Source organism: Heptranchias perlo, chromosome 1 (genome assembly GCF_035084215.1).
Source record: "Heptranchias perlo isolate sHepPer1 chromosome 1, sHepPer1.hap1, whole genome shotgun sequence".
Lineage (NCBI taxonomy): Eukaryota > Metazoa > Chordata > Chondrichthyes > Hexanchiformes > Hexanchidae > Heptranchias > Heptranchias perlo.
The window spans coordinates 189175701-189192914 of NC_090325.1; the positions used below are offsets into that span (position 1 = coordinate 189175701).

Below are 17214 nucleotides of genomic sequence, written 5' to 3' on the forward strand. Positions count from 1 at the left end.
AGGGATGTTCAGCACTGTGTTGTGGAGATTGCTCCCCTTTTTGCTGAATTTACTCGTTCCTGCCAAATTGGTTGGTAAATGTAGTGCATGAAATTTAAAAAAAAAATCAAATCCTTCTACTCTCCTTGGAGCAGGGTTCCATCCAAGGTGATGTGAGAAACATTGGAATAGACAAGCTAGGAACGTAGTCTGTGGGAAAAAAGAGAAAGAAGAAATTGGAGCAGAGTTAAAATGGGAATGGGAGGAGATAGCAACCCAAGCAGAATCACAGGCAGTGGTGTGGAGGTGGAGCGGGGGAAACAGAATGGAACAAACAGGGTCACATTAGGAACAACTGGGAAGGAAGTGAAAGAGAGGAAGCTATGGGATAAAAAGAAGAGATAAAGAGGTATTTTTAAGCAAAAAAACAAATAGGCTGAAATCAAGATTTAGGACAAAGGTTTAATAATTGGGAAAGTCCCAAAAAATGACAACAGCTGGTAAGTTGGTGACATTTCAATACTTTACATATTCAGTAACAACAACATAGAATAATATAACGCCTTCAACATAGTAAAACGTCCCAAGGCGCTTCGCAGGAGCCTTATCAAACAGAATTTGACAATGAGCCACATAAGGAGGTATTAGGACAAGTGACCAAAAAGCTTGGTCAAAGAGATAGGTTTTAAGGAGCGTCTTAAAGGAGGCGAGAGAGGTAGCTGTCAGCTGTGGCTCAGTCAATAGCACTCTCACCTCTGAGTCAGAAGGTTGTGGGTTCAAGTTCCACCCCAGAGAAGAGACTTGAGCACAAAATCTAGGCTGACACTCTAGTGCAGTATTGAGGGAGTATTGCATTGTTGGAAGTGCTGTCTTTCAGATGAGAAGTTAAACCAAGCCCCCATCTGCCCTCTCAGGTGGATGTAAAAGATCCCATGGCACTATTTCAAAGAAGAGCAGGGGAGTTCTCCCTGATGTCCTGGCCAATATTTATCCCTCAAACAACATCACTAAAAAAAAACAGATTATCAAATTGTTGTTGGTGGACTTTGCTTTGTGCAAATTGGCTGCTGTGTTTCCTACATTACAACGGTGACTACACTTCAAAAATGCTTAATTGGCTGTAAAGCACTTTGGGACGTCCTGAGGTCATGAAACGCACTATACAAATGCAAGTCTTTCTTTCTCTTTCTAGAAGGTTTAGGGAGGGAATTCCAGTGCTTAGGGCCTAGGCAGCTGAAGGCCTGGCCACCAATGGTGGAGCGAAGGAAATCGGGGATGCCCAAGGGGCCAGAATTGGAGAAGCGCAGAGATCTCGGAGGATTGTGGGGCTGGAGGAGGTTACAGAGATAGGGAGGAGTGAGGCCATGGAGGGATTTGAAAATAAGGATGAGAATTTTAAAATCGAGGCATTGCCAGACCGGGAGCTAATGTAGGTCAGCGAGCACAGAGATTATTGATGAACGGGACTTGGTGCTTAGGATATGGCGAGCAGAGTTTTGGATGAGCTCAAGCTTATGGAGAGTGGAAGATGGGAGGCTGGCCAGAGGAGCATTGGAATAGTGAAGTCTAGAGGTAACAAAGGCATGGATGAGGGTTTCAGCAGCAGATGAGCTGAGGCAGGGGCGGAGACAGGAGATGTTACGGAGGTGGAAGTAGGTGGTCCTGGTGATGGAGCGGATATGGGGTCGGAAGCTCATCTCAAGGACAAATAGGAATTCAGACCCAGTCACACAGTGAAACACTGTTTAAAGAGAATTACTGGCAAAAACACTGTTAGTGTCCTGTGGGCAAAAGCTGCTCCTAAAGGACAGTAGGAGTGCTTGCATTGACTGACTTGCCACAAGAATTTCCAGGATTCTACATTCAAGTCAATAAGAAAGTAGGTCAGTCATGTTTTTAAAACAGAAAGCTTTGGTCATGCTCAGGAGGAGAATGCAGAAAGGTAGTTAATAGTTATTTTGTTTAACTCAAGCAAGACAACCCACTGACATGAGGAAGTGTAGCATTTTCATTATTTTTATATTATTATACAATGAAAAGTTGCACTGATTGATCTAGGTGTGTCCAATCATAACTGTTACTCTGTATGTTCACTTGCTGTTTAATAAAGCAGCTAAATGATTGTATCTCGCCTCAACACACCAAATGATTTTTAGTCTGCCTTTAAGAAAATTGAAGAGACATGTGAGGGCATGTGCAAAAGATAGGAATACTTGGTTCGGATCACAAGCATGCTTATGCTGCTGGGTTATAAAGAAAGAACTTGCATTTACATAGTGCCTTTCATAACCTCAGGACATCCCAAAGTGCTTTACAGCCAATTAAGTATTTTTCTTATGAAGTGCGGTCACTGTTGTAATGTAGGAAAAACATCAGCCAATTTGCACACAGTAAGATCCCACAAACAGCAATGAAATAATGACCAGATAACCTGGTTTGTTTTGTAATGTTGGTTGAGGGATAAATGCTGTCCAGAAACCAGGAGAACCATGTGCCATGGGATCTGTTACATCCACCTGAGACGACAGATGGGCATCGGTTTAACATCTCGTTCAACAGGGCAGCACTCAGTACTGCACTGAAGTGTCAGCCTAGATTATGCGTTCAAGTTTCTGGAGTGCGGCTTGGACCCAGGCCCCTCTAACTTAGAAGGTAAGCAGTGCTACCTCTGAGCCACGGCTGACACCGACATGCTATGTTATCATTTGGTTATACATTGGGCAAACCCCTCAAACCAGTTATGGGAGCGACCAGCAGTGCTGTGTCTGAGAAAATATCTGAAACAAGAATCTAGACGTGTAATATACTCATTTAGTGAAAAACGAGACAATGTAAGCTCTTTTTTGTAATGAAATGTGAGGAATGCGCAGTTTTGAAAAGGGCAATTTCTGAGAATCCAATTTCATTAGGCAGGTTGTTAATTACAGAGAAAAAACAGGAGTTTCACTCCCAAGGATGACAAAGGGGGATTTCTCCTTTAAATTGTGTGTTGTGTTGGTGGGAGAAAGTTAATGTAATTAAGTAAAATCTGATTTGTTTCGCTCTCTTGTTAATGGACACACAATCAGTATGTTAGTGATTTTTACGGCAAACAACTTGTCAAAGAAAAATCATTCCTTCAAATCTACTTCATTTCTTTGTTTCAGTAACTAAATCGAAAGGGATTCAGGAGCTGGTGAAAGAACTTGTAACGCAGCAGATTCAGTCCTTTCGAGACAATATGCAGGAGACGGTAGCGCAGCTCTACAAAACCATTTCAAGTTTAACTGAGGAACTTGAAAGCAATAAAGAAACAATCCATCAGTTAAATGGCACCATTTTGTCACTATCTGAGAATTCCCACTCCAAAACAGTGGCGCAAAATCCTGCAAGTGACACTGAACTCCAAGAAATGAGGGATCAAGTGGAACTGCTCAGGGCTGAGGTATCGGTGGCTTGTAATAACACTTCTCAGGAGCTCAATGAAAAGCACAAGTCTCTTCAAACAGAATTGGAAACGGAACGTCACAGGGTCGGCGTTCTCTTCGAAACCATGAACCATACCTTTTCACAGGTAAGAGAGGCTCAGGAGCAGCTGGTCTCCAAACAGATGTTCCAAGATATCACCATCTCGGAGGAAGAAGGAAACCAAAAAGAGGAAAGCTTCCAAAAGTATTTGTTCAATATCACCGAAAACGTCAAAATGCAGGGCCGCATGATAGTGCAGTTGTACACTGAAGTAACTGCACACAAGTTACAGCTCTTCAACTTATCGCATTCAGTTGGTAGCCAGAAGGACATGGTGACTGGGACTTGCCAAAAGATGGTTGAAGAATGCAAGACTAACTTGGACATCCAGCTGCACCAAATGGAGAATCAAATGCACGACTTAAACAAAACATTCTCTGATACCTTCACTCCATTAGATGACATCTTGAACTCAATGAACGAGAGAATCAGCAATTTGTCGTACGATATTGAAATCCTTCAACCTGTTGTTGAAGAGCAAGTGTCCCTCGTTGAAACTGGCACTATTGACGATGGGTTTGAAGTTGCGAGCCTCATTGAACGGTTGGACAATCTCAGTTCCACGGTGGACAGTTTAATTGCATTTGTCAAAGGCGCAGCAGAAAGTCAATCACTTAGAAACAAAAGTCAAGGTGGAGATGAAACGTTCAGCGCGATTCTGGCTGAGTGCCGTCTTGAAATTGAGGATGGTTTGAATGATACAATGACGGTTATTAACGATGCTGTAGATTCCATCAGAGATGATTATTATATCTTGAAAAACAATGTCACTGATCTAAGGGGATATGTTTTGGAACTGTATTATAAGAGTATTGAAAAGCAGAGCGATGCTTTGACTGCGATCCCACAATTTGCTCAGTTGAATGACTCTTTTATGGTGTTACTGGATGACATGGTGAGACACCAGAATGCTTTGGAAATGATAGGTGCCCTTCAGGATATAAAAGACAATGAGATAAGCGTGCTTCCAAACCTAATGACTATGTCTCAGCTGTTGAATGGAACTGTGGCCAGAATTGACGATCACCAACAGTTGATCCACCATCTGGAGGAAACTATCCCTTGTTCCCCTTCAGAAACCAAAGACTACGAATCACGTATTCTGGCACTCGAATCACAGTTGAGCTCCATAGTGGCTAGTTCCAAACCTTTGCTGAAAATTAAGAAACCCAAAAAGACACAAGAAGGTAAAGTCCAGCTCGTTCCTCCAAAATATCAGGAGCTGAGCCGCAAAGTGTCAGGATTACAGTCCAAATGGACTAACTTGAACGACAGGGTCTCCCGAATGAAAGAAGTGACAGGTCGAACCTGGGGATTTTGTCTGAATTTATCCCTGTTGGTGGCTCAGGTCAATGCCAGTATTCTACAGACTGCAATGCCAATGGCAAAGCCAAACATCACAGCTCTCCAAGAGGACCTCCGAGACTTCATGCAGTCTACCAGTGAGGCCACTGCGGAGTTCTTTTTCACTAATATTACAGTGTTTATGGATAGTGCCATTTCTAACATCGTCAGGAATATTACAAAGATCCAGAAACAAATTAAACAGTTGTACAAGAGACCAGGAGCCATTAAAAAAACTAACGTCACAACCAGCGCTGGGAGAAGCCAACGCTATGCTGACAAGAACATCGATCCAGGTACACGTACTTTGATTTACTTTCTTCCTTTTAAGCACCACTGATGTTTATGCAGCTACTCAGCCGGAGAAAACAGGCACAGATCATTCTGTGACCGAGACCCAGGTTATTGTGTTAACTGACTAGTAAAGGATACACTGAAGCAGGCGGAAGTATGAGTGTCACAAGACATCCATCATAGCGGCGATGCAAAGAACAGGTCAACTTCCAGAACAAGGGGGCATAACCTTAAAATTAGAGCTAGGCCGTTCAGGGGTGATGTCAGGAAGCATTTCTTCACACAAAGAGTAGTGGAAATCTGGAACTCTCTTCCCCCAAAAAGCATTTGAGGCTAAATCAATTGAAAATTTCAAAACTGACATTGATAGATTTTTGTTTGGCAAGGGTATTAAGAGTTAGGGAACCAAAACGGGTAGATGGAGTTAAGATACAGATCAGCCATGATCTAATCGAATGGCGGAACAGGCTCGAGGGACTGAATGGCCTACTCCTGTTTCTATATGTAGTTGATCATACAGAATCATGCAATATTAAATGCTTTATGTATACAGTTTCTGTGCCCCTCCTATTTTTAATTGATTGGGATAGAAATTCAACATCAATAATTGACAGTGACAGATTTGGCCGCAGGAAGGTACATGCCCAATTTGCGCGATAGCTGGGGCCGCTGCTAAATTCGGCAGGGCCTTTCTTTAGGCGACAATGGCGGCCGCCTGAAATGAGCGCAGGCCTCGTTTCGATATTGAAATGAGGCTCCTGTGCCCATTTCTGGACCCGTTCACGTAATTGGTTTAAAAAGTAGTCGGATATTGTGTTGCCAACTATATTTCCAGGCTCTGCAGAGGCCTAACCGGCGGTTCATTGCGGAAGAAGCCTGCCGGTGACATTTTTCAAACGTACCTTAAGGTGGAGCCAGGAAATGCAGGTGAGCTCCTCTTGCCTTCACATTAAGACTGCAGTCAGAGCCCAGCCTGGCTTGCCCCTCTCCCCTTCCCCCCGCGGACTCACCTGTGGGTCTCAAATTTACCAGGCCCCATGCAGCGAGCTGCATCTGGGCATCCGATTAATGCTTGCAGCTTGCCAGAGTTATGATGGTGAGGCCCGAGGACCAATTTAGGATGGTCTTCGGGCCTCTCCAATCTGGCTCGCTTTGGCTGTGTGCTGCTTGAATCGCGCCTGGTTTCGGTCGCTAATAAATTTAGGCCCCGCTGTTCCCCCTTTTGTGTAATTTCACAGACTTCCGTTCCTCCCTGCAGGAGAGCACTCATCCTCCAATAGACACCTGCCTAACATAATGGCTGAAACTAAAATAGTAATTAGAAAGCTATCCTTCTCCAGCAAAATATTCCAATCTGTCAACATCTTCATGCGCACCACCAGCGCTGCTCCCTGATTGTCCCACCAGGTGGCGCGCTTGAGCAGTGTAGGAAGTCACTCTCCCGGGCCGATTTTCCTTACGCTCTCGCAGATAACCAGGCCAAGTTTGCTGAAACTCATCCTTTTGGGGGATCATGATGGTGAACGGGGCTCTGAAATTCCACAGGCCACAATTCCACGATCCTGCCCGCTGGTGCCTTCCAGCGCTGACTCCATCGGCGCCCATGTCACATCATAGGAACAGGAGTAGGCCTTTCAGCCCCACGAGCCTGTTCCGCCATTCAATTCGATCATTACTGATCTGTACCTCAACTCCATTTACCTACCTTGGTTTCATAACCCTTAATACCCTTGCCTAATAAGAATTTGTCAAATTCAGTTGTGAAATTTTCAATTGACCCCCAGCCTCAACAGGTTTTTAGGGAGATAGAGTTCCAGATTTCCACTCCCCTTTGTGTGAAGAAGTGCTTCCTGACATCACCCCTGAACGGCCTAGCTCTAATTTTAAGGTTATGCCCCCTTGTTCTGGACTCCCCCACCAGAGGAAATAGTTTCTCTCTATCTACCCAATCAACTCCTTTGATCATCTTAAACACCTCAATTAGATCACCCCTTAACCTTCTGTACTCAAGGGAATACAAGCCGAGTCTATGCAACCTGTCCTCATAATTTAACCCTTTTAGCCCCGGTATCATTCTGGTCAATCTGCACTGCACTCCCTCCAAGACCAATCTATCCTTCCTGTAATGCGGTGCCCAGAAGGGGGACCTGCAGTTATAAAAATAAATTCAGGATTCATCAGGCGTCCAGGCCTTGATCCCAGCCAAGACCCCTCCTCCCATCCCAATGCGGCCTACTTCCGTCCTTCAAGAAGCCAGTATGCCTCTTCTCGCTTGGCATGACGGTACCCAAAATTATGTCAGGTCCTTGTGAGGCCAAGGTGCATACCCACTTATGTCGACGGCCTTGTGGGGATGGACAGAAGATCTGTCCGCACAAGACCATTCCAGAAACTTTGCCCCATGGCATATCCAGGTCCCAGCGGTGGTGGTCCCCCATACCGGTGAAGATTAGAGTTGGAGTCCACTGGATCGGCCAAAGAATTTCAGCCCCTGGGATTCTAACTCTGATCGATTAGCTCAGCAATCAAAGCATTGTACATTAACGGAGATCTCAATATTTGTGCATTGAGAGTTCAGACCACGGGCCTGTCAGAAGCTCTTCTTGCAACCATGAGAAAGTATTTCTTTCCCCCTCAGAAGGTTATGGGGTGAAAAAGAAAAAATTCTTCCGAACTTTTAACCGAGCTACAAAGTCACAAGAGCGACAGAGAAAGCTGACGCAGCAGTTCACTGAGATGGAATGAGAGAGCGCAGGCACGCAGCTGTGACTCACCTCTGGATGAGTTCCTAATTGCCATGACATCAGAAGCAAATGACGAGCGGAGGCCAAATATGTCTTAACAACAACAACATCAACTTGCATTTATATAGCGCCATTAACATAGTAAAATGTCCCAAGGCGCTTCACAGGAACGTTATCAAACAAAATTTGACACCGTCACATAAAGAGATTAGGACAGGTGACCAAAAACTTGGTCAAATAGGTAGGTTTTAAAGAGCATCTTAAAAGAGGAGAGCTAGGTGGAGAGGTAGCTGGGTTTAGGGAGGGAGTTCCAGAGCTCAGGGCCTAGGCAGCTGAAGGCACGGCCACCAATGGTGGAGCGATGAAAATCGAGGATGCGCAAGAGGCCAGAATTGGAGGAGCACAGAGATCTCAGAGGGTTGTAGGACTGGAGGAAATTACAGAGATAGGGAGGGGCGAAGCCTTGGAGAGATTTGAAAACAAGGGGAAGAAAAGGGGAAAATGGGTATGTTACCAGCTCCATGCCAGTACTTCTAACAGCCAGCTGGTTAGTATAATTGGCAGAGAAATGGGGGCCGGCTTTGTGTGCAATAAATGTTGCAAGGCTCAATAAGGGTTGAAGGAAGAAAATATTACTTAAAAAAAAGTATGATGATGGGTGATCTTATACAATTTTCTTTGCATGTAAATCAAAAGGAATGTTCCTTGAAATAAAGAACTTGCATTTATATAGCGCCTTTCACAACCTCAGGACATCCAAAGTACTTTACAACTGTTGAAGTACTCTTGAATTGTATGATGTGGAGATGCCGGTGATGGACTGGGGTTGACAATTGTAAACAATTTTACAACACCAAGTTATAGTCCAGCAATTTTATTTTAAATTCACAAGCTTTCGGAGACTTCCTCCTTCCTCAGGTAATTGTTCAGGAGCTCCTCGAAGCCTACGCATTTATACATCTTGAATTGTAGTCACTGTTGTAATGTAGGGAAACGTGGCAGCCAATTTGTACACAGCAAGCTCCCACAGACAGCAATGAGATAAATAACCAGATAATCTGTTTTAATGATATTGGTTGAGGGATAAATATTGGCCCAGGGAGAACTCCCCTGCTCTTCTTTGAATAATGTTATAGGATCTTTTACATCCACCTGAAAGGACGGACGGGGCCTCGGTTTAGTGTCACATCTAAAAGACAGCACTGCTGTAATGTAGGAAATATTTGTTTTCCTTGACGCTGGTACGAACAGCACTGAGATTGCAGCGGTGTTATCACCACAGCACATAGCAGTGACCGGGACCCACCACTTTTTCTTTCTGTGCATTACTGTTTACCTAGTAGAATCTCCCATCTGAGGGAAGTTCTCCCATTGGTTGCTAGTGGGAGAAATCAACCTTCACGTTTTATTTCTCCTTGTGTTCACACACACGGTCATCCATTTGCAGTGCAAACAGCATTAGTGTCAAACAGCGCGCAGTTCCTTTTAAGATAATTTATAGCTCAAAATTGTATTTGCTGCCAGTAAACTGATGGTGATTGAAGTTCACTCTGTGACAGAATGCCTTTACAGAAGGAATAAAAATGCAATCGCCTCGGTCGTAAAAAGTCCTGCCGCCTGATCATGGTGACTTCAACAAAAAGTCTCTTTTCGCCCGTCACTGGGGGAAAAAGGGGTGCGTAAGATAGGTTGGGTGGGAAGGGATTAGATGGAATTATTGGTACCTTTGTTCGAGACAATCATGGGGCAGCGTTTGTAGGGGTTTGGAAGAAGCCTGCATTCCTATCCTTCCTGCTTCTCCTGGCTGGATGAGGTTGTGTAATTATAAACAAATTGTTTAGTTTAAAAAAAGGGTCATCAATTTACAACAATAAGAACAACAACTTGCATTTATATAGTGCCTTTAATGTCGTACCTACAGGAGAGTAATCAGGCAAAAATTGACACCGAGCCAACAGAAGGAACTATAAAGACAGGTGACCAAAAGCTTGATCAAAGATGTAGGTTTTAAGGAGCATCTTAAAGGAGGAAAGGGAGATGGAAAGGCTTAGGGAGGAAATTCCAGAGATTAGGGCCTAGACGACTGAGGGCCCAAGGTCTTGAAAGGCGCTATATAAATGCAAGTTCTTTCTTTTTACTTCATACAATTGCATGTCACTGGTGCAAGGCCCCAGCACCATCTTACCGTTCACAATGCCCGTCAAAGGAAAAACTGACATTAATTTGCATGGATTCTTGTAACCAAGCATGAAATCAATGGAATAAAAATTGGGCAGGTTCTACAAAGAGCGGGTGATCTGCTCCACCAGATTACCACCCAGGCAGTGAAGATGAAAATCTATCATTTTCATTTTTTCTCTCTGCCTGACAGCTCTGTTACAAAACATTTTTCTGGGGAGGGGGCAGATGAAAAAAAGCTTACCTGTTCTCAGATCTCCCTGCAGGATAGATAGATTGTCTGTCATACACGTGCCTTCAAATCACAGCCACAGTGTTATTTGAAGCTGTGTGAAGTTTGTAAGAGACTGACCTTGCCTTGAAACCAGATGTTAGCGCACAGATCCATCACAGGAGCGTTACCATAGAACTTCTGGGCTTTGCAGCTGCCCTGTGCTGACAGATATTAAAACCTTGTCAGATTTTATTATAATTATGATAACAAATTGTGTCACCTGCAGCTCTTTCTAAGAGATAGACAGCAGTGATATAAATTGCCTCATTACAATGCACTCAGTATTGATCATACCTGCAGCTTATACTGAATTGTATAGCGGAATCACAAAGGATTTATTTATTGAACTGATCTGTAGCTTTTGGTCATTGGTCGTTTCTGTCAATCTGTGGGGAGAGACGCTATTGTTATTGACTGCTTTCATATTATTTTGATTAGCATTAATACATTAATGTTAATGACTGATAATAATGAAATATTGGCAGTAATACGTCCACATCCTGTGTACTGTTTATTACACTCAAGGCTCTGCCACCAATAGTAGAGAAGAGGGGTGTAGGGCTGGAGGAAGTTTCAGAAGCAGGATAGAGTGAGGCCATGGAGGGGTTTGTAAACAGGAACAAGAATATTACATAGAGTTACATAGGATCTACAGCATAGAAACAGGCCATTTGGCCCAATTGGTCTGTGCTGGTGTTTATACTCCACACAAGCCTCTTCCCACTTTAATTCGCTCTTCAACCCAGCTCCCTATATCCATCAACCTAGTAACTTGTTCAAAAATTCAGTGAAGAATAGGAGGTCGAGGTTAGATCCTAGGAGCATCCTGGAAGTATCTATGTGGGCAAAATTTAAAAAAAATTAATTCTCTGGATGTGGGCAGTGCTGTCAAGGCTGGCATTTATTGCCCATTGCTAGTTGCCCTTAGAAGGTGGCGGTGGGCTTTCTTCTTGAACTAATAGTGGTCTGATACAATCAAATGGATTGCTGGGCCAATTCAGAGGGCAGTTAAGAGTCAAGCGCAATGGTGTGGGACTGAAGTTACATGTAGGCCAGACCGGCTAAGGCAGCACGATTCCATCCCCAAAGGACATTAGTGAACCAGTTGGGTTTTTGAGACAACCTGATAGCTTCATGGCCAATTTTACTGATACCAGCTTTTTAGTACCAGATTTTTTTTTTAAGAACTGAATTCAAATTTTCAAACTGCCTCGGTGGGATTTGAACTCACGTTCTCTGGAACGTTGGTCCAGGACTCTGGGTTACTGGTCCAATCGGAGAAAACTATTGCAGCAAATACGCTGCCTATGTTGGGATAGGGAAGAATGGAACCATGAAATGGTGCTGCCACAGAGGGGGATTACAGAGATAGTATGGTGCAGGAAGATGGGAGTGCTTAACCATATCAAAGGCCGGGAAGAGAACGAGAGGGGATAACGCGGTGCATTTGGAGTCACATAGGATGTTGTTGGTGACTTTGACCAGGCTGGTTTTGGTGCACTGGACAGGATGGAAAACACTCGGAAGCAATTTGAGCAGCAAGTGGTGGGAGATATAGCTGTGGAGTTCGGTGGCATTAGATTATGGGAAATCTGTGACTTAAGTGTTCAACAACAACAACAAAAACAACAATAACTTGCATTTATACAGCGCTTTCAACGTAGAAAAACTTCCCAAAGCACATCACAGGAACGTTATCCAACAAAATTTGACACCGAGCCACATAAGGAGATATTAGGACAGGTGACCAAAAGCTTGGTCAAAGAGGTAGATTTTAAGGTGAGGAGGGAGAGGGAGAGAAGTCTAGGGAGGGAGTTCCAGAGCTTTGGGCCTAGCAGCTGAAGGCACGGCCACCAATGATGGAGCGATGAAAATCGGGGGTGTGCAAGAGGCCAGGATCGGAGGAGCGCAGAGATCTCGGAGAGTTGTAGGATTGGAGGAGGTTACAGAGGTAGAGAGGGGCGAGGCCATGGAGGGATTTGAAAACAAGGATGAGAATTTTAAAATGGAGACGTTGCCGGACTGGGAGCCAATGTAGGTCAGCGAGCACAGGGGGTGCTACTACAGTTTCTGGACAAGGGTCAACTTCATGAAATAACAATCTTCACAAGACCTGCCAGTGGTTGCACCTTGCTATTATATCATCCAATGCTTCCTACCTACAATACACAAAACCAGTCGAGTACATGGCACCAGTAGCTTTTAAGGCGAGATCACTGGCAGAATTAATTAAGCTGATGGCTGCCTTAGAGAGCAAGGATTGTACTGTCAGAGGAGGGTGGCACCTCTGGGGGAGCCTCAATATTTTCAAAAATTCCCCATGCTAATGTGAAGAGAGAACCGTAGAACCCTAATGTATGTTATAATGACTCTTGCTGTCTGTATTTACAGTGGAATCCGTCAGCTGCAACAGTGCCCCGTGCCAGAACGGTGGTACGTGTATTAATCAACAAAAAGGCTTCGTGTGTGCTTGCCGCCCCCCATTTGGTGGTCCCAGCTGTGACATAAAGCTGCTGGATGAAAATGCCTTGAAGACAGGTGAGGTCCTTAGATTTATCCATTAATGTAATACTCTCAGCACGGTGTACACTGCATACAAGGCCCGACTCCTAGAGAAAGAAGTAGTGGTTTATTTTCACCTGATGAATTTTCCAATTGAATGGACCAAAATGAGCCCTTTTTCTGTCAGAAGTGGAATGGGCTGTTGCATCAATAGAACAACCCAACGCCCTTGATCGCAAAAAGTGCATAAGTGTGTGGTTTTAAATAGGACAACAAAGCAACTATTTCAGTACATAAGCATTGTGGGTACGGTCAAACCTTTTAGCATTCCAAACATTTTAAATCACAATGGAAGTAGCCCAGCTAGGGTCTGATTTCTTTTGTAAAACATATCCTACAACATTTTTTAGCATACCATTTATTCAGCAATTTATTCACACCCTAAAGCAAATTAATCAAGATCTTGAATTTGTTCCAATTGCATAATTGGTGACATTGATATTGCTGATTCTGAACTTTTCCACTTTTCAGCATTTATATTCAAGTTTGGATTCTCTCTTCCCACGTTCTCCCCCTCCCCCCCACCAAAAAAAATTTAGTGACTAATTTATGGCTCAATTTTGAAATGGTGGTGGGTTGGCAGCGGGGGGGGGGGGGGCGTGGGGGGTCGTGAAGGTGCATGTGGCAAACCCGAAAAAACAAAACTTACCATTTCCGATGTGATTGCATCGTAATTGATGGTGATTAACGTGCTTTCCGGGTTTCGCACCCGGCAGCCAGCCTGATTGACAGACTGGCTGCCGTCAGGAGCTGCAACGTAAGGGGGAGGGGGAGAGAAGGCGAGAGAGCGAGACGTCATCCAGCGCTGGACTGGAAGATGGGGGGGGGGTGGGGGAGAGGGAAAGATCTGGTGGGGAGAGGGGAAGATCGAGGGGGGAGAGGGGAAGATCGAGGGGGGAGAGGGGAAGATCGAGGGGCGAGAGGGGAAGATCGAGGGGCGAGAGGGGAAGATCGAGGGGGGTTGAAGAAGGGGAGATCAGGGGGACAACGGGGGGATGAAGAAGGGGAGATCGGAGAGGGAGACATCAAACATCGGAGCAGGGTGGAAAGGTAGGTTGATTTTGTGTTTTAACTTTGTTCAATGGTTTGTTATGTCATTTATTTTGTTTCTTTTTGCCTGATCCGGCCCTTCATGTCTGGTTTCACTAGGCGTGAATCAGAAGCGGTGGGAAAGCCGCCCTGGTAAGTTAAAAATCGTTCTAACTACCTACTATGTCACAAGTAAAGTGCCTTAAGTACCCAATGAGGTACATTTGGCTCTTTAACTATCTTCCGGATTTGGGACGCCCGCGCGCACACAGGTGCGTCTGTGGGGAACTCGGAAGTCGGCGGGTTGGAGCCGGGCTCCGAACCTGAACGGGATTTCCCCGATTTTCGGAGCCCCCAATGCACCCAGGAATTTCCAGGGAAAATCAAACCTAAGAATTTGAACTCCAAAAATATACACCAAGGAGGAGTGAGGAAAGGTGATGAATTTTGCTGGACAAAGAAACAAAGGGTTGACTTGGATCTACTCCATTTCATGGGTTCGAAATTACTATCAGCAATGTTATCAAGGTGTCAGCCTTGGCTTAGTGCTAACATTCTTGTCACTAACTCAGAATGTCTTGATTTCAAGCCTCACTCCAATGACTTTTAAAAAAAATTATTAATTCTTGTGATGTGGGCATCACTGGAAAGGCCGCATTTATTGCACATCCCTAGTTGCCCTGAGAAGGTGGCGGTGGGCCTTTTTCCTGAACCACTGGAGTCCGTATATTTTTTGTAGTGGTTTGGTACAACTGAGTAGCTTGCTGGGCCACGTCAGAGGGCAGTTAGGATTCAACCATGTTGTTGTAGGACTGCAGTCACATATAGGCCCAAACCGGGTAAGGACGGCAGGTTTCCTTCCCGAAAGGACATTGGTGAGCAAGTTGGGTTTTTACAAGAATCCGACAGCTTCATGGTCACTTTTACTGATACCAGTTTTTTTTTTAAATTTCCAGATTTAAAAAAATCTGAATTCAAATTCTCAAACTGCCACATGAGATTTGAATTCTCAGTCCCTGGATTATTTCATCTGATTATTTGACTTGAGCACATAATCTAGGCTGACACTCTAGTGCAGTACTGAGAGAGTGCTGCACTGTCGGAGGCGCTGTCTTTCGAATGGGACACTAAACCGAGGCCCCGTCTACCCTCTCACGAGGACGTAAAAGATCTCATGCCACAATTTAAAGAAGAGTAGGGGAGTTCTCCCCCGGTGTCCTGACCAACATTTATCCCTCAACCAACACATAAAACAGATTGTCTAGTCCTTTATCTCACTATTGGTAGTGGGACCCTGCTATGTGCCAATTGGCTGAAGTGATTACAACAGTGATTACACTTTAAAAGGACTTACACTGCTGTGAATTTTTGTCTGAATCCAATTTGTTGTTGTGGTGAAATGCTTTGGAACATCTCGAGGATGTGAAAGACACTATATAAATAAAAGTTACTTCTTTCTACTGTACAAGCACATGTAGTGCGTCTGTATCACATCTTGCTCTGATATTTAATGGCGCCATTAACTCATATTTTGAAGAGTTTGGGACCTCCATTAAAATGGCAGAGAGATGACTTGAATACGAGTGCATTGAACACTACATGATAACATAAGAGACAGTAATTGCTATCCTCACATTGCCAGCAAAATAGACACTTCAGATTAACACCCTCTGAGACCACTGGGAAAAGAAACATTTTAGATACATAGCGCTCCAGATCTAAACCATCGTGGAAATTGTGGTCCCATCGCAGTCACCGTTATCTGAAAGATAATGAGAGTGTTTGCAATCTTTCAGGGGCACTTCAACGACATATCACCCCCTAAGGACATTGGGGAAATGGAATCATAAACCCTAAGTCCGATAGGGAAATGGGTATTGGAACATCATGGAAATCAGTTCACCAGGTTCACATAAAGTTACCAGCTGCTCGTGACAGGAGCCCACAGGAATATGTGGAGGCACAATGATCTTGTTGCCACACGATTGACAATGTGACATTGTATATACTCAGAATGGATATTAAACAACAGGTTATTCTATTGCTTATGCACAACACCGTGGTGGGGGAGAAATTGTTCCTTGTTTTGCCAGTTTTCTGGGTGGAAAATGTAGCAATTTCTGGGGGCAATGTCCTGCGTGCCAAGGAGGCCTGAAAAACATCTGACACCATATTGGGTAGGGTGATTTTTCAGACGTCCCAGCGGCCGCTTAAAATAGGCGTTACGCCCCTTATGTATAAAAATGAAAGGCCTAACACCTGTTTTAAGACCTCCTCTGCTAAATTTTCTGGCCTGCTCCGTTCAGGAATCTTCTTCAGTGGTTGCTGCAGCTAAGCAGCGGGCAAAAACAAAAAAGTGAGTATATTTATTTTGTAAAGTTTGACGTGGAGCTGGGCAAGCTCCTCCTGGCCCCACAGCACTCCTCAAGGGCACTGCCGACTTGCGATCAGCCCTCCCTCCCACTGTCCTTCCCCCACCCCTTCGGGGCTTACTTAAGGGCCGCTGCCAACTCTTCAAATGGGGAAGCAGCCTCAGGAGACATGACATGAGCTGGCAACTCATCCAAATTATTGAAATGAGGTCTGAATCCCAATTTCGGGTGAGCCTTAGGCCTCACGATTGGGGAACGATCTGTCCATGTGCCATTGGTTCTGCGCCCGATAACGAGCCGTAATCAATCTCTAACCCAGTTTCTCTTAAAATGTCAGGGACTCCAAATCATAGCAACACAGGAACAGGGGTAGGCCATTCAGGCCCTCGAGCCTGTTCTGGCATTCAATTAGTTTATGGCTGAACCGTATCTTAACTGCATTTACCTGCCTCGGTTCAGAAACCTTTAATACCCTTGCCTAACAAAAATCTATCAATCTGTTTTGACATTTTCAATTGATGCCCAGCCTCAACAGCTTTATAGGGGAGAGAGTTCCAGACCCCAACCACCCTCTGGGTGAAAAAAATTCTCCTCAGCTCCCCTCTAACCCTTCTACCAATCACTTTAAATCTATGCCCCCTGGTCACAGATCCTTCTGCAAAGGGAAATAAGTCCTCCCTATCCACTCTATCTAGTCCTGTCATCATTTTGTATACCTCAATTAAAACTCCCATCAACCTCCTTTGTTCTAAAGAAAACAACCCCAGCCTATCCAATCTTTTCTCATAGCTAAAATTCTCGAGCCCTGGCAACATCCTCGTCAATCTCCTCTGTACCCTCTCTAGTGCAATCACATCTTTCCTGTAATGTGGTGACCAGAACTGTACGCAGTACTCAAGCTGTGGCCTAACCATTGTTTTATACAGTTCTA

At 44.4% G+C, this 17214-nt stretch overlaps 1 protein-coding gene across 1 annotated transcript in view; it reads left to right on the forward strand.

The window, feature by feature from the left end:
• The window catches only part of LOC137330088 (multimerin-1-like), a 65852-nt gene that overhangs the window by 40287 nt on the left and 8351 nt on the right, over positions 1-17214 (forward strand). Inside the window, exons 6-7 of the mRNA XM_067994467.1 lie at positions 3126-5126; positions 12712-12858. Coding sequence (XP_067850568.1) covers positions 3126-5126; positions 12712-12858 — 2148 coding nt within the window. The remainder of the gene's footprint in view (positions 1-3125; positions 5127-12711; positions 12859-17214) is intronic.